The 20,314-nt window shown below is 38.3% G+C and overlaps 2 protein-coding genes across 3 annotated transcripts in view; one reads left to right on the top strand and one right to left on the bottom strand.

The window, feature by feature from the left end:
- Positions 1-2,232: 2,232 nt before the first annotated feature.
- LOC113424691 (UDP-glucuronosyltransferase 2A2-like) lies at positions 2,233-16,149 on the top strand. Its single transcript, XM_087947332.1, is given in 10 exon segments — positions 2,233-2,333; positions 2,335-2,717; positions 2,720-2,923; positions 5,068-5,216; positions 12,988-13,063; positions 13,066-13,118; positions 13,796-13,883; positions 13,977-14,196; positions 15,875-16,010; positions 16,012-16,149. Coding segments are annotated over 10 exon segments (1,536 nt in total). The 5' UTR covers positions 2,233-2,244.
- A 2,307-nt stretch (positions 16,150-18,456) lies between these two features.
- Positions 18,457-20,314, bottom strand: part of YTHDC1 (YTH N6-methyladenosine RNA binding protein C1) — a 43,393-nt gene continuing 41,535 nt past the window's right edge. For both annotated transcript variants that reach the window (XM_026686523.2, XM_026686525.2), the window contains 2 exons: positions 20,179-20,313; positions 18,457-19,385 (listed from right to left, as the gene is read on the bottom strand). In XM_026686523.2, the coding sequence (XP_026542308.1) occupies positions 19,173-19,385; positions 20,179-20,313 (348 nt within the window). In that variant the 3' untranslated portion in view covers positions 18,457-19,172. The remainder of the gene's footprint in view (positions 19,386-20,178; position 20,314) is intronic.

The following is a 20,314-nucleotide window of genomic DNA, read 5'->3' as shown; positions in this document are numbered from 1 at the left end:
GACTTATGACCACACTTAAGGCCAAAATGTCTGTTGCTAAGTGAGAAAGTTGTTAAGTAAGTTTTACCCCATTTTAGGACCTTTCTTGCCATAGTTATTAAGTGAATCACTGCAATTGTTAAGTTAGTAACCTGGTTGTTAAGTGAATCGAGCTTCCACATGGGCTTTGCTTGTCAGAAGGTTGCAAAAGGTGATCACATGACCCCAGGACACTGCAACCGTCATAAATATGAACCAGTTGCCAAGCATCTGAATTTTGATCAAGTGACCATGGGAATGCTTCAGTGGTCATAAATATGAAAAACAGTCATAAATTTAACCTGAATACTGAGGTTTTACTGCCTAAAATAATGATAAACAAGGCAGAGTTCAGCTAATTGTTCTAAGAAACATATGATAAATGCACTTTTATGCCCTTTCATTTATTTCTGCTTTTGAAATATTACATTCAGCAACAATAAAACAATAAAACCCTGTAATCTGCAACTCTTACACTGCAAAAACATATGGACGACACAACTCGACCAGGGCAAAGCAATAGACGCAATCTACATAGACTTCTGTAAAGCCTTTGATTCAGTGGTACACGACAAACTACTCCTAAAAATAAAATCCTATGGTATCTCTGGACAACTGAATAACTGGATAGAAGCATTCCTGTCAAACAGACAACAAATGGTCAAAATCGGGAGCGTCCTATCAAATCCAGTACCTGTCAATAGTGGTGTCCCCCAGGGCAGTGTTCTAGGACCAACTCTCTTCATACTCTACATAAACGACCTCTGTGATCATATTAAGAGCAATTGCGTTCTCTTCGCTGATGATGTAAAGCTGTTCAATACCACAGACAATACTGCTACCCTACAAAAAGATCTTGACTATGTATCTGAATGGTCAAACAAATGGCAACTTCAAATCTCAACAAATAAATGCTCTGTCTTACATATTGGCAAAAAAAATCAGAAAAGAAAATACAAGCTGAATAGTCAAGATCTTGTTGATGACCCAAGCTCTGTAAAGGACCTTGGAATACTCACCTCTAATGATCTAAGTGCTAGAGCCCACTGCAACTACATAGCCAAAAAAGGCATTAAGAGTTGTTAACCTAATCCTACGTAGTTTTTTCTCTGGTAATATCACACTACTAACCAGAGCATACAAAACATTTGCTAGACCAATACTCGAATACAGTTCATCAGTCTGGAACCCTCATTACGTATCTGATATTAGCACAATTGAGAAAGTCCAGAAATATTTCACAAGAAGAGTTCTCCACTCTTCTACTCGTTGTAGAATACCTTATGCCACCAGACTTGAAATTCTAAAACTAGAAAACCTTGAATTACGCCGTCTTCGGTCTGACTTAAGCATGGTATATAAAATCATACATTGCAATGTCCTACCTGTCAATGAATACTTCAGCTTCAACCATAACAACACAAGAGCACACAATAGATACAAACTCAAAGTAAACCGCACCAAACTTGATTGCAGGAAATACGACTTCAGCAATAGAGTGGTCAATGTCTGGAATACTCTACCCGACTCTGTAGTCTCTTCCCAAACCCCAAAAACTTTAACCTTAGACTGTCTACTATTGACCTCACCCCTTTCCTAAGAGGTCTGTAGGGGGCGTGCATGGCAGCGCACCATCGTGCCTACCGTCCCTGTCCTATTGTTTCTCTTATTCTTTTATTTTTCTTATATGTACCCATTTCATGTATTCACAACTATGTATACACTTATACTTATTATCTTGTAAACAATTGGCAAATCAAATAAATAAATAAATAAATAAATAAATAAATAAATAAATAAATAAATAAATAAATAAATAAAATCTTTTGTAATATCATTTCTCTCTTTCCCCCCACTTTCCCTCTGCCTGTCTCTTTTCCTCCCACCTCTCTTTTCCTCCCTTCCTCTTTTTCTCTCTCCTTTCCTCCCTCTCCTTCTGTCTCTCTCTCTCTGCTTCTCTCTGTTTCTCTCTTTCTCTTTCCCTCCCTCCTTCTCTTTATCTGTCTCTCTGTCTCATCATGTTTTTTTTTTACTGCAGAAATTACTGAATAATAGTAGAGGTTTTTTAAAACTGAACTCATCCACCTGGTTAAGGACAGAAGCTTTCTGCAGAAATTATTCATTGAGGAAGAATCTGTGAAGAAAAATATGGCTGGCCAAGAAAAGCTTATAGTGACTTCAGAGTCAGTAAGATCAACTGCAATAAAACTTGTCATCCCCTTATTGATGGTTCAGGTAATGCTGGTAGGAAATATTCTATGTGGGCATGTGCTTATTTGGCCAACAGAGGCCAGCCATTGGCTAAATATTAAAATAAATTCAGGAACTAATAAACAGAGATCATCATGTCAGCATTCTGGTTCTGACAACATCTCTCTTTATCACACCTGGAGATATTGCAGCTGCCAATTTTGAAGTATTTTTTGTTCCCTTAACAAAGGAAGAGTTTAATTCTTTGATCACAGATCTGATAAAGTTGTGGTGGAATAACAAACCATCTATGACAACCTTTTATAGGTTTTATCAGAAACTAGGAAGATTGATGGAGAAAGCAAATAAACTCAATAGGCAAATGTGTGAAGCAGTTCTATCGAATCAAGAACTCATGTCTAAACTAAAGAACGCTAAATATGATGTGCTTCTTTCTGATCCTGTGACGCAGTGTGGTGATTTGATTGCTTTGAAGCTGAACATCCCATTCTGAGGTTCTCCCCAGCCTCAATAGTAGAGAGACATTGTGGGGAAATGCCTGCCCCTCCTTCTTATGTTCCAGCTGCTTTATCTGGGTTCACAGACAAATTGTCTTTTGGAGAAAGGATAAAAAATATTATCTCTTACTACTTTCAAGACTATGTTTTCCAAAAATATAGGGGGGAATGGGTTTCCTATTACAGTCAAGTTTTGGGTAAGTCAGTTTTATTTATTTATTTATTTCCCTATCATTGGTGAAGCTTTCAGTACTGAAAGAAGACAGTTGGATTTGAAAAAAGAATTTTCATAAAGCAGAATTAGAAAAGTCTCTTCTGAAGATATAAATTAAAAACATTGCTGCAGGTTTGAATAGATACAGTATGCCTCTGTCAATCCTATTTGTGTTATATTGGCTATGATTGATGGAATTGTAAAAGATCTGGGGGGGGGGGAGTTGTGTTTTTTTTTTAAAAGGAAATTATTTCTTTTCCTGCCATCTGTTTCACTTGCTGTTTCCTTTTTAGGTTTATCCATATTGTCAATTGCCCCATCACCAGAATAGACAAACTGCTTCACGAGAGCAGAAACGGAGGGCATCACCTCCTAGTAATTCCTCATGTATTATGAAAGTGACTTCAGGGCATATTTTTATTTATCCCTTTGGAAGAACACGTTTCATTTTGGGCTACCTTAAATGTTAATGTTTGCAGAGAGAATATGAGTCATCTCTTTAAAGAAACCAGTGCTTAGCATGATCTTTGACAGCTTTCATACTTTCCTATAGTATTTAGCATTAATAAATAGCAGAAAATCTTTGCAAAGCACAGAGAAAATTTTTGGTTTGAAACTCAGCAGGATTTTTAATATTTTCCTTGAGTAGTTAGTTTCCAAAAAAACTTTTTTGGGGGGTCTGAGGCAGGGGTGGGATTCTACAGGTTCACACCTATTCTCTAGAACTGGTTGTTAACATTCTAAGCAGTTCGGAGAACCAGTTGTTAGAAGAAATTACTGGCCTAATCCTGTAAGGAAGGCAGAAAGGAAACATTCTGGCGTTGCTTACAGAAACTGCTTCTCCATTAACCCTTATTACATTCTTGGCAGGACTAGACTTCCTGTCTCAGGAATGTCTCTGAAGTTTTCCCCCTCTCCTTTGCTGATACTTTGCTTGTGTGGAGTGACCATTCAAAGTTACAATGGCACTGAAAAAAGTGACTTATGGCCATTTTTCACACTTATGACTGTTGCAGCATCTCCACAGTCATGAGAGGCCAGGCGAGGAGATGCGTGCCTCGATGTGAGTGATGTTGAATTGGCCATGCCCAGCCAGTCACATGACTACTAAGCCACGCCCAATAACTAAGCCATGCCCACAGAACCGGTTGTTAAAAAAATTGAATCCCACCCCTGGTCTAAGGACTTTTTATTACTGTTTTTATTAATCTCAGAAAGTAAATTCCACCCCCAGTACCCAGATAGCCCGAAACAAACATTATTATTTTTAGCTGCTCATTGTGTCTGTACTATATGCACATTTGAAGTTGCGCTTTATGATTGCATCACTTAGCAATGGAAATTCCAATTCCAATTGCTGTTATAATCCAAGGATCACTGATTAACTAGCCCTATCACAGTTATGGTTTTCCTGTTCATCTTGCTGAGTGGACCATTAACCTGCCTTCAATGTTCCTGAATACTTTGTTTTTTGCCTTTTGTGAATAAGACTTCAGAAATTCCTAGTTTTGGAATACTTCCATCTATATGTAGAAAGAAGAGCTGAAATTAAGAAATTATAAGAGATTTATAGGAGTTATCTATATAAAAATGCCTTCTTCGCTGTAGAATGAATGGGGATTGTTCCTTCCATGTTTTCCCACCTGTCTTAAATATTATTCTTCACAATATTTTTCCCCTCTTGTATAAAATTAAAAAGTGGTTCAGCATAACTTCTTCCTACTGAAACATATGCATCACTCAAAAGTGCCAAATCTTCAGAAATAGAATCTAATCAGTTCCTAGTTATGTGAATTCAATATGCTCATCCTAGATAAAGATTGTTTTTCAAAAATTACCCAATGCTAGTGGAAGATTCCCCATCAAGAAGGTTGGTCTATTTTGGCCTCCAGTGAACAAATGCATATTTTTGGGAAAGTACAAGTTTTGCTCAGCCTTGTTAAGATGTTTTTTTAAAAACCGTTGAGTTTAGCTGAAAACATAATGTATAGATTTGAATATTTCTGAAATCAGCATCACTAAACCTATTAAGTACTAGTGCAGTGAATATAAGTGCAGTACTATACTAGTGCAGTACTAGTGTAGTGAATATAAGCAGTATATAATTTCAGTACTTTCTATCTGTAGGGAGACCCACAACACTGTGTGAAATAATGGGTAAAGCAGAAATATGGTTAATCTGAACCTACTGGGATTTTGAATTTCCACGACCTTTTCTACCAAATTTTGAATTTGTTGGAGGTTTGCACTGCCAGCCAGCCAAGTCTTTATCTGAGGTAATTATATCCTTCACCATTGATCTGGTGATATCATGTTTCCTCGAAAATAAGACCCTGGCTTATATTTTTTGCCACCAAAAAAGGCACCAGTCTTATTTTCAAGGGATGTCATCCACTGACTAACCTCACTTTCACACATTGCCCCCACTGTCAGAGGCCTTCAGGAACTTTTGCGACCAGCAAGGCTTTCCTGAAGGCCTCTTCAGCATATAACAGAGCTCTGGATCGGTCTAGATCTTTGTTATCAACTACAGAGGCCTTCAGGAAAGCCTTGCCAGCTTTGCCAGCTGCAGAAGAAATGGGCCAGCAAGGCAGGTGTCGGGGTATGCGAGGCCTGGCTACAAGTATCCAAAGGTAAGTAGTAAGGCGGTTCCACCTCCCCATTCCTACCCTAGCTTAATTTTAAACTGTTCACTCTGGTGTGGGAGATATCTTAATTAGGGCTTATTTTGGGGTAGGGCTTAACTTGGGCGCATGTGTAAAGAAACAAGCTAGGACTTACTTTCAGGGTAGGTCATGTTTTTGGAGAAACAGGGTAACAAAGCTTTTTCAAAGGAAGTATAACAGGAAAAATTCCTTAGAAACAGCATTTTTTTCTTTAAATTGTGGGTTTTCTTTCAATATAGGGAGCCATAGAATTTCAGAATCTGAAATTACATTAAGTTTGGGGGACAGACAGATATGTATTCTTGAACTACAGCTTACATTGTAATGATTGAAAAACAGAAATGGATTGTAAAAACAGATCTCGGTAGGGAATCAAAATGAAGGAAGGTCTTGTTCATTAAGAGTTCTGGATCACTTTTGAAGACCTGAAAAAAACATGTTAGGGACAGATCATCATAGAGAAAATATATTTATATGGTTGCTAAGAGTCAATACTGACTTGACAGGACATAATCCCCCCTTTGCTTAGATTCAAAGACTAACACATTCTTTGTGTTAGTAAATCCCATTTCTTCATATAACTCAAACTCTGATGCACTATTATTTACTGATAAATCAAATAGGATGACCTGCATGTAGTTCTGCATTACATGTAGTCCTTGACTTACAATAGTAGTTCATTTAGTGACTGTTCAAAGTTACAACGGCACTGAAAAAAGTGACTTATGACTACTTTTCACACTTACGACTGTTGCAGCATCCCTATGGTCATGAAATCAAAATTCAGATGCTTTGCAAGTGACTCATATTTATGACAATCGCATTGTCCTTGGGTCACGTGATCCCCCTTTGTGACTTTCTGACAAGCAAAGTCAATGGGGAAATCAGATTCACTTAACAACCATGTTGCTAACTTAACAATTGCAGTGATTAACTATGGCAAGAAAGATTATAAAATGGGGCAAAACTCACTTAACAAATGTTTCACTTAGCAAAAGAAATTTTGCGTTCAATTGGGTTAAAAGTCAAAGACTATTTGTGTTTACTTAGTCTGCTTCCAAAAGTTTTTTTTCCAAAGAAGCAAGTGATTTATGAACTGTCTTCAATTCAACACAAATGAAGAACTGATATAATGTACATCATAGGATGTAAAATAAAACCAATCAAAAATCCCTCTGAAAAACAGCTGTCTATTTAAAACTATTTCTGAATGAATAAAGGGTTATTGAGCTTGAGTCAATAGTAATTAAAAGCTAATTGCTTTAAATTTTAGTAGGGTTGAGCTGAGTTGAAGTCTCAATAGCCTTAGATGACCTTTAATTACTGTATATCAGATAAAAAACACCCCACTGCTGTCACTCCCATATCTAGGAGTTAATTATACAGACCTTATGAATTAATTCTCACAGAGTTAATGAAGAATAGGATAAGAGAAAATTGGGCTTTTGCAGAAACAAATGAGTGATAGAGGTAGTCTAAGGCAGGGGTGTCAAACTCGATTTCATTGAGGACCACTTCAGGGTTATGTTTGACCTCAGGAGGCTGGATGGGCATGGTTGGGGTGGCCATGGCCAACTCAACAACATTCATGTTGTGGCCCGGGAGGGCAGGGGAATCCATTGTCTCCAGTAGAAGAAGGCGAGACCAGGGAGAGCACCAAACCCTTGTCTTCCAGGGGAGTCTCGCCATCTGCTGGTAGCCAAGTGCTAAGGCAGGACTTTCCTTCCTTCCTTCCTTCCTTCCTTCCTTCCTTCCTTCCTTCCTTCCTTCCTTCCTTCCTTCCTTCCTTCCTTCCTTCCTTCCTTCCTTCCTTCTTCCTTCCTTCCTTCCTTTTCCTTCCCTCTTCATTATTCTTCCTTCACCTCTTTCCTTCTTTATCCTTCCTTGCTCTCTCCATCTTTTCTTCTTTTTCTTCATTTTTCTTCTTTCCCTTTCTCCTTTCCTGTCCCTTCTTGGATGCTCAAATGCAAAAGGGGAAACATTTCTCCTTTTGTTTTATTTTGCTTTCAGTTTGTTTCGCTAGCCCTCTGCTAGCAAAAATGGAGCCGAGGTGAGGTGCATAAGGCCCTCTAGGCCCTGTTTTTGGCCTGGACGATGGCCTGAAGCCTTCTGCCAGCCCCGTTTTCAGCTTGGATGGTGTCCTGAAGCTCTCTGCCAGTGAAAACAGAGCCCAGGTGGGCCGTGGGCCCAAGTTCCATTTTTGCTGGCAGAATCACCTCCGGTTGGTTCTTTGCCATTTCCATGGCTGTCCCTTGGGCCAGAATTAATCTCTCCTCAGGCCAGATCCGGCCCGTGGGCCTTGATTTGACAGCCCTGGTCTAAAAAGTCCCTGCAGATTTTACTCCACTAGTTGATGCCAACTAGAGGGGGTGGTGCTCATTTCCATTTCATTGACCTAGGAATGTTGGGAGGCATTTCTGTGGTCATGTGGCCAGCATCACATCACAGAGCATTGTTATCTCTCCACCGAATGATACCTTTTTATCTATTCACATTTGCATGCTTTCAAACTGCTAGATTGGCAGAAGCTGGATAAGGATGGGAGCTCACCCAGTCATATGGTGCTTAGGTCTTGAACCTGGGCTACTGGTTGTCCAGCTAACAAGCACAGCATCTTAACCGCAGAGCCAGAGTGCCATCATTAGATAGGCTAGACCATTTAATAATCTGTTACTAAGGATGGGAAAATAAAAAAGTGCGAGAGAGTTTGAACATTGTTACATATAAATGTGTCCAACCCACCTTGATTGCAGGTGAATCTTATCTAACAAGTACTGATCATTAGTTGAGCATATTCCTGTGCATAGGAATGGCAATAAATTTATTTATAATTAAAACTTCAAGTGTGGACATGGTCTTTCACATCTGACATTAATGTTCTCAACTTACTCCCACCTTTCAATGAATGTAACTGAAGAAAACTGGAATGGCCTCTGAACCACAGGCTGGAGAAGCAGCTGACCAAACCCTACTTAGGCTCTGCCCTGTGCCACCAGGGTGGTTTGGAAACCTAAGTGCAGTATATGCCAGCTATGATGCTGCAGTTGGTCCCAACAGAATTTGGTTCAATCTTAGCCTCCATTATCAGTAGCCCAAGTAACTGCTCTGACAATGCCACCGCTTTTACAGATAACTTATGGCAGCTTGCCAAAAAGATTTGGAGCAGAGCCAGAAAAAATAAGTTTTTTCAAAGTGCAATGTAAGTTATTTATGGGAATACAAGTGCCAGATTTATGAACTACAACAAAACTATAGAAGAATCCGGTAATGCATAGCAGAATTTGACCTGTTTGCTGCAGACTTGGTTTGGAATAAGACAGGAGTCTGAAGGAGCAAATTGCTGATGAACTCATTAGGCAAGAAGTTCCACAGACTTTAGACCAAGCCTACCAGAGGTGCATTATTAGATTTGAGCTCAATCCAGCCATTGCCGACAGTCAGTCAGCCCCTCTATCCTGCCTTCAGTCCCTTGATGCTGACAAGACTGAATGAAGGGGGAGAGGAGCCATGCAAATAGGAGTAGCTAGATCCTCATTGGCTGCAGAAGAATGACAGAGATAATAGAGATTTGGACCTCTGTTTTTACTGTGTTTTGGCACATGGCCAGAAACTGCCTTCCCAGAGCTTCCAAAAAAGGAGAAAGGCATCCCAGTCACAACTCCAGAGGTGGTTTCCTGAATGCAATCTTCAAAGCCAAGAAAATGGCAACAGCCCCTTGTGAAAGCTTGCAGAAGGTTCTTAAGCATTCCCTTAAAGTTACTTTGTTGTAGAATTATGTTGCCATATCCCTATCCCACTAGAGGTAGGAAGCTATTGCTGTGTTGGTAGATTAAGGGACAATGACCAATTTTATAGATTTATTGACTTTCTGATGAAGTGACTTTCTGATGCAAGTCAAGACAATTGACAACCAGCCTTTGAAAGCAGATATGATTGCACCCTTCTGCAAATTTTTTGGCTAAACTGTTTATCTTACATGTGTATAGACTACATGGTGTTCCTGAGCATATAATTTCAGATGGGGGGGGGGTCAATTTGCTTCAAATTTCTGGAAGAAATTCTTGAAGTTATTAGGCTTTGCCCAGGGCTTAAACTCCGTCCAACACCCAAAAACCAATGGGGCATGTGAGAGAATTAACTCGGTATTGGAACAATATTTTAGATGTTATATAAATTATCAACAGGATGATTGGTCTGACCTAGTGCCTTTTGCAGAGGTGGCTTACAATAACTCTGTTCACAGTAGCACTGTTTTACCTCATTCAAGGTAGCTACGGGTCAGGATTTTGTATCCATCCCAGAGGTAGCACAGGAGAAACCCAAAATCCCATCATTAACAGAGTGGGTAACCCAACTCCAGCTTACCTGGCCGATTACCCATAAAGCATTGGATGATACTCATCAAGCTCATAAAAAACAAGCGGACAAGAAGAGAGTTCTACAAAAACCATACCAAGTGGGTGATAAAGTCTTCTTGTCTACTAAGTATATACAAACAAGCCAGAAATGTAAAAAATTGGGACCTAAATATGTGGGACCTTTCCCAATTGTACAGGTTGTGAATCCTTTGCTGTGCAACTACAACTGCCAAAAAACCTTAGAAGGATCCACCCTGTCTTTTATGTTAGTTTGCTGAAACCTGAATATATGTCCCACTTGTGACCTGACCAGGCTGTCCCACCAGTTCCTCTTCTGATTGAGGGCTAGCAACATTTTGAAATCAAGGAAATTCTAGATTCCAGGAAATAGAGAGGAATACTCCAATATTTAGTTGTTTGAAATCATTGCCCTTCTTCTCAGTTGGAATGGGTAAATGAGTGTGATGTTAGGGCTCCTAAGCTTATACCAGTGCTTCATTCAAAATATCTTGACAAGCCTTAATTTTTGTTGGTATATAATATTGTATGTGGAATGTTTATTTTCCTATTGTTTTATTCTCTTCTCTTTTCTAGGGCTAACACCTCTTTTGCAGGAGGGCCGAATGTCAGCCTCCAAGATTCCTTCTTCTGCTTGACTATTTGCGGCTGCCATAGAAATGTGTGTGTGTGTGGGGGGGGCAATAATTGGGCCTCGTGGGGGGAAGGGTGCTGGAGGTTAAAGATGTATGAATTGTAAAAGTTGGGATGCTTACTTGCTAACTGTGCAAATGCAGCCACTTATCTTTTCTAGGCCAAGGTCAACCCTCTTGGCATACCAGATGTGTGAGACACCACCTGAAGATGTAACCACATGACATTATACATACCTCAGATTGGATGTCCAGTTTGAATTGTTGGGGGTGGGAACATGGAATAACTTCCTATATGTAATTTCCGCACCTTTTGCTTCAGATCTTGTATTTCTTCTGTTGCTACCACTTCATATTCAGTAAAAGTCCTTTTCTCTATAAAAATGGAGTCTAAGGTTTTCTTTCTTGGATTTTGAACGGAGCCACACCTGACATTGTGCTTCCAGCACCTGACCTCACTGCTAGTGATTGTGGAAAGAGAAAAGGAATGTGAAGTGACAGAAATTATAGACTCCAGAATAAAGGGCAAAGGAATATAGTATCTGATGGATTCAAAAGTATAGTCAGAATCTGAACACTCTTGGTAGAAAGCCAGATATGTCCATGCTCCTGAATGGATTCAATAGTTCCACTATTTTCCTGTTAACTTTGATTGACTAAGTCCTGGCCCACCGCCCTACCCTAAGAATCAGTAACTGAAGGGGTTAATCAGCCTCTATGGACCCATTCAGGGGAGGTTGAACGGCTGAATACGCCTTCAACTTCTGGTCTTCACATCCCAAGGGGTGGATGGGAGACTAATAATTTTTTTCAGCAAGCACCAGCTGGATCAAAGTTTGATTTGTACATGGGAAAGGAAGATTCCTTTGGAATGGCTTTACTGCCTCCCCTGCCAAGTTCACATGACAACTCAGATTCCGAAGAAACCATACAAGGGGAGGGCAGCTATAAAAATGACATGGAAGAAGGGGTGATTTGAGAGCGAAGTAGTGGAAGAGTGGAAGTAAAAGAAGGATCAGACGCACTATATAGCCACAAATGCAATAAGTACAACCCACTGTAAATTCTGTTGACCCTTATCATAGCAGGCTCTAACCATTAGTTGAGAATATTCTTGTGCATGGGCATTAGCAATAATGAGCAACTATCTATTTAATTGGAACTTCACATGTGGTTCTAGACTTTCATGCCTGACTCATGAATTATACCAGTTGCAGGAATTCTATTGTTTATGGATTCCTAATTTTTTCAAAACATGTTACTTATCATACGTTCTTTGATTTTTTTTTTTTTTTGTGAACTTGCCTGCCTTGAATCATAATCTGAATAAACTGATACTGTATAATGGTTAAAATTGTAAAATGAAAGCTGCCATGTTTCTAGTTCAAATCTTAATCTATCTAATCCAATGTAAATAAATATAAATAAGTGCTCTTAGTTCACCCTACTGGGATGTCTATGGAAATTCTCAGTCATCCTGGTCTTGGTTGTCCTAAATGGTTTTTTCAATAGGCAACTGGACTTTTATGATTTTATTTGAAGACATTTCGCTTCACATCCAAAAAGCTTTTTCAGCTCCGACTGGATGATGGGGAAATGGAGTTATATTCCTTTCAAACAGCTGACTATTTGCATTCTTTTAGAGAGTCATTGAGGCCCCTTGGAGGTTTATCTGTGTTCTCAGGGTCACCTGCATAGTGCAAATGGGTGTGGAGCTTCCTTGGAACTGTTGAAAGGACTGTCTTGTAGGCTGGACATAGATGATGACATATCCCTCTCCCTCTGTTGAGAGAGGCCTGTTTCAATTTTGACATAGATGATCTCTTTGACCCCCTCCCCTTTTCAAACCTACAGTCCTCTCTATCTAAATGTGAAGTTTGCTATCTTCAAAAGAGTGGTCTTTGCTTTTTAAATGCAGATGGACTGCTGAATCTTGTCCTGATGAATTTGTTCTCCTATGTTGTGCCATGTGTTTAAGAAGTGGTTGTTTTGTTTCCCCAGTGTAGAGCTGTGCACGTCTCACTGCATTGTACTGCAATATACCAGGATGCTCAGTTTGTGTCTGGGTGTTTTATCCTCGGGGTGAACAAGCTTCATTAAGGTAGACACCCATTTGTCTGAAATGGTATAGTCTTCTCTTTGAGCAAGGAGTTGGATTAGAAGATCGCCAAGGTCCTTCCAATTTATTCTGTTATTCCATTTCTTCTGCTTCCTTCAAATACAAATTACTACATGCAATTTTTTTTCCTGGTCCATCATCTGCTTGCATTATGATAAAAAAGTATGTGGTTTGAGCACACCAATCATGGCCAACCAAATAAAATGTAACATTTCCTGCAATGATAAAGAGGTCTGATTCTTTGCTTTTAACAGGAAATGGAAAAATTTGTACAGAGTTCAAATGAACATGGTATTGTAATATTTTCCCTTGGTTCACTGGTTCAAAACTTACAGATGAAAAAAATAATATAATTGCATCAGCACTCAGCCAGCTTCCACAAAAGGTTAGTCTCCTACGTGTTAAGTCACACGCACAAATTTCTGTGAGGAAGAACACTTTATGGATATTCCAGAAATCTGTTCATTTTCTTCTCCAATAAACTGCTGATTTACTGATTTACAAAGGATGTTTATATTTCATAATTTTCATTTAATTGAACAATGTCTAAAATTTTCTTATCCTGATAACTTTAACTTGTTTAGAGTTTGACAATTTAGAACACGTGCATTTTCAACTGATTTTATGTAACTTCTTTCTGAAAATTCCCATGCTATTAGGGAAGGGATTGTAAATATTTTTTGTTAAAACTCATGTTTTTTTATGAACTTTATGATAAAAGACACAAGAAATACAATAAGCATCTATTAAATTTTAATTATGGAACATAAATGTTGTAAATGCAAGTAGAATTCAAAACAAGAATTACTAGTAAAATGATTTCACTATTTTATTGTCATAAAAAAGAATGGCATGTAATTTTATTTATTTATTGCATTTAAATTATCTTGTAATCTCTTGGAATTTCAGCAATTTCACAAGAATGCAACATTAAAAGATCCATGACCCAATTCAAACCCCAAACCCAAACTAGAATATCAGAAACTCATGAGCAAGGAAAAATTCTAACATTGTTTGCAATTTGTATTACATGGAATAGCATTCCAATTATTTTTACCTTAGGTTATTTGGCGGTATAAGGGGAAAAAGCTAGAAATGCTTGGAGCCAATACAAGGACCTATGATTGGATACCACAAAATGATCTTCTTGGTAAGACACTTTTAGCTCTTTTAGATTGAATAAAAGTCATTTTGCTCATATCCTAAAGTATTTTGTCAGATAATTTTCATCTTTCTCTTCCAGGTCATCCAAAGACCAAAGCATTTATAACACATGGTGGAGCAAATGGAATTTATGAAGCCATTTACCATGCAATTCCCATAGTAGGGATTCCCCTATTTGCAGACCAGATTTATAATATTATCCGTATGAAGGCAAAGGGAATGGCCGTGGAACTGGACATCCACACAATGAAAGCAGAAGATTTAGTAAATGCTGTGAATACTGTCATTCATAATGCTTTGTGAGTTGTTTATAAACTCTTCAGAAATTGAGATACAGATTGTGTCTAAGATATTCATAGTAATCAATTTGCTGGTTTTTCTTTGATGTCATGACTATTTTTCCAAAAATAGAATTCTGATTACTTTTCCAGTTATGATATTTTATCTCAGTTAGGCCTAATTTTTGTCTATCTATAAAAAGAGAACAGTAGAATATGTACTTTGAGCATTTTACTGGATTGGATCCCTTCCAATTATCTGTGCTACTTAGAACTATATGGAATTTGGAGCATCATCCTTTCCCTGATATAGAACGCATTTGTGCTTTGCTCAGTATATCTAAATTTATTGTTTAGAAAAGGATCTTAAAATTCTAGCCAACTTTTTGATATTTTTTATACATGAAAATGAGTAGGATATAAGTGTCGCTGAAGATAAAATAGTATTTTACTAGAGTATAAATAAGCTAGCGGTTGGTTGTGATAGCAATGGAACTTATTTTGAGTGAGAAACTACCGTGTTTCTCACAAAATAAGGCTGGGCCTTATTTTCCTTTGACTCCCGAGAAAATGGCTAGGCAGTCTTTTTGGGGGTGACTTAATTTCCTCCCCCACCTAGAGCGCCCCATGCGCACTTACTTCTCCATGAGGCCGTTTCTATCGGCCAACGAAAGCTCTCCAAAGGCAGAGTCACCAGCTGCTTTGGGGCGAGGCATGGCTGCCTGCGTCCCCTCGCCATGAGGCAGTGTCTTTCAGGCGATGGAAACTCCCCAAGGGAAGTCACCAGCCACTTTGATTGGCTGGTAGAAGCAGCCTCAGGGTGAGTGCCCACACACACTCCTCGCCGAGGCCGCTTCTATCGGCTAATGAAAGCTCCCCGAGCAGAGTCACCAGCCACTTCGGGGTGAGCGTGGCTGCCTGTGGGGCGCTCCTGACAGGAGTGCCCATGCACACTCACCTCGCCATGAGGCAGTGTCTTTCAGGCGATGGAAGCTCCCCAAGGGCAGTCACCAGCCACTTTGATCAGCCGGTAGAAGCGGCCCCGGGGCGAGTGCCCACACTCCCCTCACGGTAGTTTCTCCTGTCAGGAGCACCCCACAGGCAGCCATGCCTTGCTGTGAAGCGGCTGGTGACTCTGCCTTTGGGGAGCTTTCATCGGCCGATAGAAGTGGCCTCACGGCGAGGGGAGTGTGCGTGGGTGCTCGCCCTGAGGCCACTTTTACCGGCCGATTGAAGTGGCTGGTGACCCTGCCTTCAGGGAGCTTCTATCGGCTGATATTCTATCGGAAGTAGATCGGGGTATTCTAGCCTAGGCTACCTGCAGGGCGCTTCTAAAGGCAAGTTTTCTCCCCACCCTGCCCCGCCCTTCCCCATTTCTTTTCAGCTCATGTAGTTCTAACGATGTGAGAAATGGTGGGGAAATGCATGGTTTAAATAGGCCTAAATTTGGGGGGCAGGGCTTAATTTCACCTCATGCCTAGAAATCATGCTGGGCCTTCCTATTGGTGGAGGCTGTATTGTTGGAAAAACACAGTATAACAGGCGCTAAGCCAGTTTGAATTTTGACAAATCAGTAGATTGTTTGATGTAAAGTCCGTTAAGTGCTTGAAGACTGAAGTTCTTAAAAACAATAGAAAGCTGATTTCTGACTCTTTTCTAATTTGTTCTTATTCTTTTCCTTGTCCTTTAATTTTTCCAGTTTTAAGAAAAATGCGCTTAAAGTATCAGAAATCCATCATGCTCAACTGATAAAGCCACTGGACCGGGCTATCTTTTGGATTGAATTTGTCATACGTCACAAAGGTGCCAAGCATTTGCAAGTAGCTGCCTATCATTTTGACTTGGTATCAGTATCAGTATCACTGTCTGGATGTCATAGCCTTCTTAATTGGCTGCACAGTTGTTTTTGCATTCATCGTTTTTAAATGCTGTTCATACTGCTTTGAGAAATGTGGCAACATTTTACAAAAATAAAAAACAGATTAATTTTTCAAGGAATCAGTCTCCAACTCCTGAGTTTATGCTTATTAGTATGCTAAGATTTATGTTGTTTCCATATAATTAGATTCCATTCATAACATTAATTTTTTTTGTATAAATGGTTAACAAATTTAATTAGTTTTGATTTAGTTAAGTGATTTTGAAGTGGAAAATTGAGCTATGAGAAATAATTTTTTGCAAGTAGTACCTTCTCTATAATTCTTTCTCCAAATCATTACTTTATTTAGACATTCATATGTATATATATTTTTTCCTTAAATGCCAATCACTTGTTTAAAAATGTTTATGGAAGTATCTAAGAAAATTAGGTAAGACTAAGTGATGTACTTATCTTCAGTTGTCATAACACAAGCATAAGGAAAAGTCACATTAAACAATAATTTATATAGAACTTTTGGTTCTGTGTTGCATTGTAGCTCTTCAGATGGACAACATCTTTACTACTGTATTAAGAGTAACAAGAGTTAACAAGTTTCCAAAAATTGTTGCTTTCACAATACAATTTTTATAACTTCTATCTAGAAAATACTTGATCTTAAGCAAAAAAAAATCCAAATATCTCCCAGACCTTTCAGTAGAATTCACTGCCTGTCTTATGCAATATTCATATCAACAAGTGGGCTTTATCAGCTGTAAAGTCTTAGAAGGAAAATTCCAAGATTTATGTTTTCTCAAGGTTTAAAAATGGATTATGCATGTCATGGCTGCTGTTCCCCAAGCCAAACTTTGTAAACTAACAGCCTGACATTGGGGGGAGGAATCTAAGCATGATGGCTAAGGAATGAGGCAAATACACCTGCTAGCCAAGGTCACCCATTGGAGTGCAAAGCAGAAAAGTATGTAAAATCAAAGGCCTATTACCCAAACAATATACCAGCACTTAATTAAATGTTTGCTGATAACAGTGGGGATGGCCAGAGAAAAGGAAATGTTAATTGTATAGAGTGTGCACTAAAACGCCAGGACCAGCTTCACTAAACTTCTGTAATCTTTTAAGCTCCAGTAAAATTATACTTTTGATCTGCTGGGTGAATGAATGGGATGGTTAACTGCATTATTTTCTTACAATTGTGAACAAAATTTTTAAGACAAAACACAAAATCTTTTGCCTCCAGCAACCAACTGGCTCCTTTGACTGTAATAAATTTACAATAACTCTCACAAAATTATCTTCCTTTTCTGTGCAGGGAAAAAATAAAAATAGTGCTTTCCTTGATATCCTGCCCTTGAGAGAGCACAGTTTATTTCTATCCTCTGGGATACCCTGTTAGAGGAGAGAGTCTATTCTTCTAGATACAGTATTTTCTTTCTGGAAGAGGATCGTTTTAAATTAAGGTGTATCTTTTTGAGTACATGCTGTATTGAGTTAACCAATTGTTTTATTTGTTCTAGGCCTTGTCAATATAAACGCTTCGGAAGAAATTCTCTCTGGTCTTTTCATGCTTTTATTCCATAAAAGAAGAAAACACCACAAAAAAAAGTTAAAAGAAAACACTATTTTTAATAGAAATACAAGGGTTTTGAAGTCAGAATATTAACCCTTTCATTGACCACATCAATGTATTTTCTATATAAATAACTGATTTCTAATCTCATAGGTTTGTTTCAAAAATACCCAAGCACACTTTCAAATTGGTTAATCAATATTAATATTATATTAAAATGATTTTATGAGCAATCATACATAAACTGCATTATATTCCTATGGTGACAAAATAACAAGATTGGTAAAGAACACCAAGTATTGCTATTTTTTGTTTTATTTTAGAATAGGAAAAAAGGAGAAATGTTATTTGTGGAACCAAAATGTCCAGAAAATGTATACTTCTAGCTTTTTAATTAGATAATGACTATAATTTCAGACTATTCCTACTATAATATCAGATAGACTATTTGCTTCATCTCAGGCATGAACAAGCATTCTTACTGGCAGTAAATTGCAATAAATAGCACGGGACTTGGTTAAATAAATTAACATGGAACTGTTCACTGGCCACTATTTTCTAAAAGTTTCCTTTTTTTATAACAAAACTATGCACTTTCCTGAGTCAGAGATTCCCATACTTTATATTTTTATGGAGTTGTTAATATATATGCCACAAATTTAAATATATTAGATAGGAATAGAAATTTATTTAGTTTGCCATCATGACTTAGAACACCCTGACAGTACCTCTATATCTGTCTCATGCTGAGGCCCGAATGCCTGAAATGACATTGACAAATTAATCATTAATTGTTCTTTTTTTTAGAAGCCAGAAAGCATCAAAGTCCATGGAATTTAACTATTAGCAATTTATTATAAAAAAAAGAAATGGTAGCAATGTAAAATACAACAGTATTTGTGCTCACGCATATATGCCCACACACATACAATGGACATTCTAAACAGTATGGTTAAACTGGAGAAAAAAGGGTGCAAGTGAGGTGATTAGACGAGCATTAAACAAAATACAATCAGCACAGGTTCAATAAAATATTACTATTGCTTCCATTATTGAACAAGCTTTGTCTTTACAAAAATTAAAACAGAAACATAAAAACAAAAGGCGACTGCTTCAATACTGCCATACAACCATCACACACCCAGTATTTTTGTGTTGATAGTAGCATTCCATGCTACCCCCCTAAAAAATATTAAAAGCTACATGTCAAAAAAAAAAACAGCAAAAATCATGGCAGCTAATAACTCGTATTCAAAGGAACATATAATTAAATTATTGTTAAGATAAACATGTTGGGAAAATTCATCTACATTCTTTAAATGTTGTCTTCTAAACTGCTTAAATTAAGATATCAACTGAAGAATCAAGCTTTGCATGTTTTTGGCCAAAATATGTATTTCGGTTCACAGCTTACAGCATGCTTGGAACAGGGGCAATTATAAATTCATCTACACAATCAAGTATGATGACTTAAGAAAATAAGTTTACTACTTGTAAACACGCAAATATACAAGCCTTTGCTTCCTTAAGTAATTGTAGTTTCACAATACATTATCTTCTGTATCTTCCTCTTTCACCTCTGTCTCTATCGCGATCACATATTCTTTCCCTCTCCCTCCCTCGTTCCCGATCCCTGTCTCTTCGGTTATCTCGAGGCCGATCTCGTTCCCGATCCCGTTCTCTCTCTCTCGGCCTGCTTCTTCGGCCACTGACAACTGCTTGTGTCCGACGTAGAAAGTCATCTACCCTCATGTCATAGTCATGCTATGGAAGACATAATAAGTTTAAATATCACTGTTTAAAATCTCAACTTCTGACAACTTTGAATTACTAAAAATCACTTGGATCTAAAGGACTATCAATTATCCAGTGATAGTTCACTGTTGTAATGTTCATGTATTTAATAAATGTTAGTATATATTAAAGACTACTTTGATTTAGGTAATAACAATCTTGCAAGTCTGAATTGTGTTACCTCTCCTCTCTTATAAACATGTGATTTAGGAAGATGTCTGTCAAGAGTTGTTTCCAAAGTTTCTACATGTCCTAGACTTAATGTATGTTTATTCTTGATTCTTTGGTAACTGTCCCCTCTCTCGCTCAGGGCCATCCTTTTTACATTCTACAGATTCCACATGCTGATCTTTTTTTTTAACTTAAATTTTTGAAATATGCTGCTTGAAAATCTTACCACAGTTTTACAAATATGTAAATATCTTTCTCCCCTTTCTTTTCAATTGTGTCTGATTATAGGAGATTACCTAGACAAGTCCCTGCAGTATTTTTGCAAAGTTTTTGGAAGTGATTTGCCACTGACTTCTAACTTGAGCTGAGAGTGACTATTCCAAGTGACTATTCACCCACCTGGCTTTCTATCTAAAGTGGGAATTCATGATCTCCTGCTTTCTTGCCTGATGCCTTAGCCACTACATCAAACTGGTTCTCCTGTAACTATCTAGTGCTAGATATTTAGCCTTAGATATTTTATAATGAATATAGTGATTTTCAACAAAATCTGATGTGTGCATTTTCTAACAGTGATCCAAGCTACACTTACCACTCGCTTATCCCTGTACCGTGCATCATGTGGCATGGGATGGTGTCCTGAGTAAGGAGGGTGAGCCTGTGGAGGAGGAGCGTGGTGCTGATAGTATGGGTGATGGGGAGGCTGTTCTATACCTGGGTAAGGAGGC

The sequence above is a fragment of the Notechis scutatus genome, chromosome Z, assembly GCF_049901735.1.
Source record: "Notechis scutatus isolate UNSWTSFEM ecotype Mainland chromosome Z, rNotScu1.2, whole genome shotgun sequence".
NCBI lineage: Eukaryota > Metazoa > Chordata > Lepidosauria > Squamata > Elapidae > Notechis > Notechis scutatus.
Note: the sequence above shows the minus strand (reverse complement) of the source record. Positions and strands in the feature narration are given on the sequence as shown.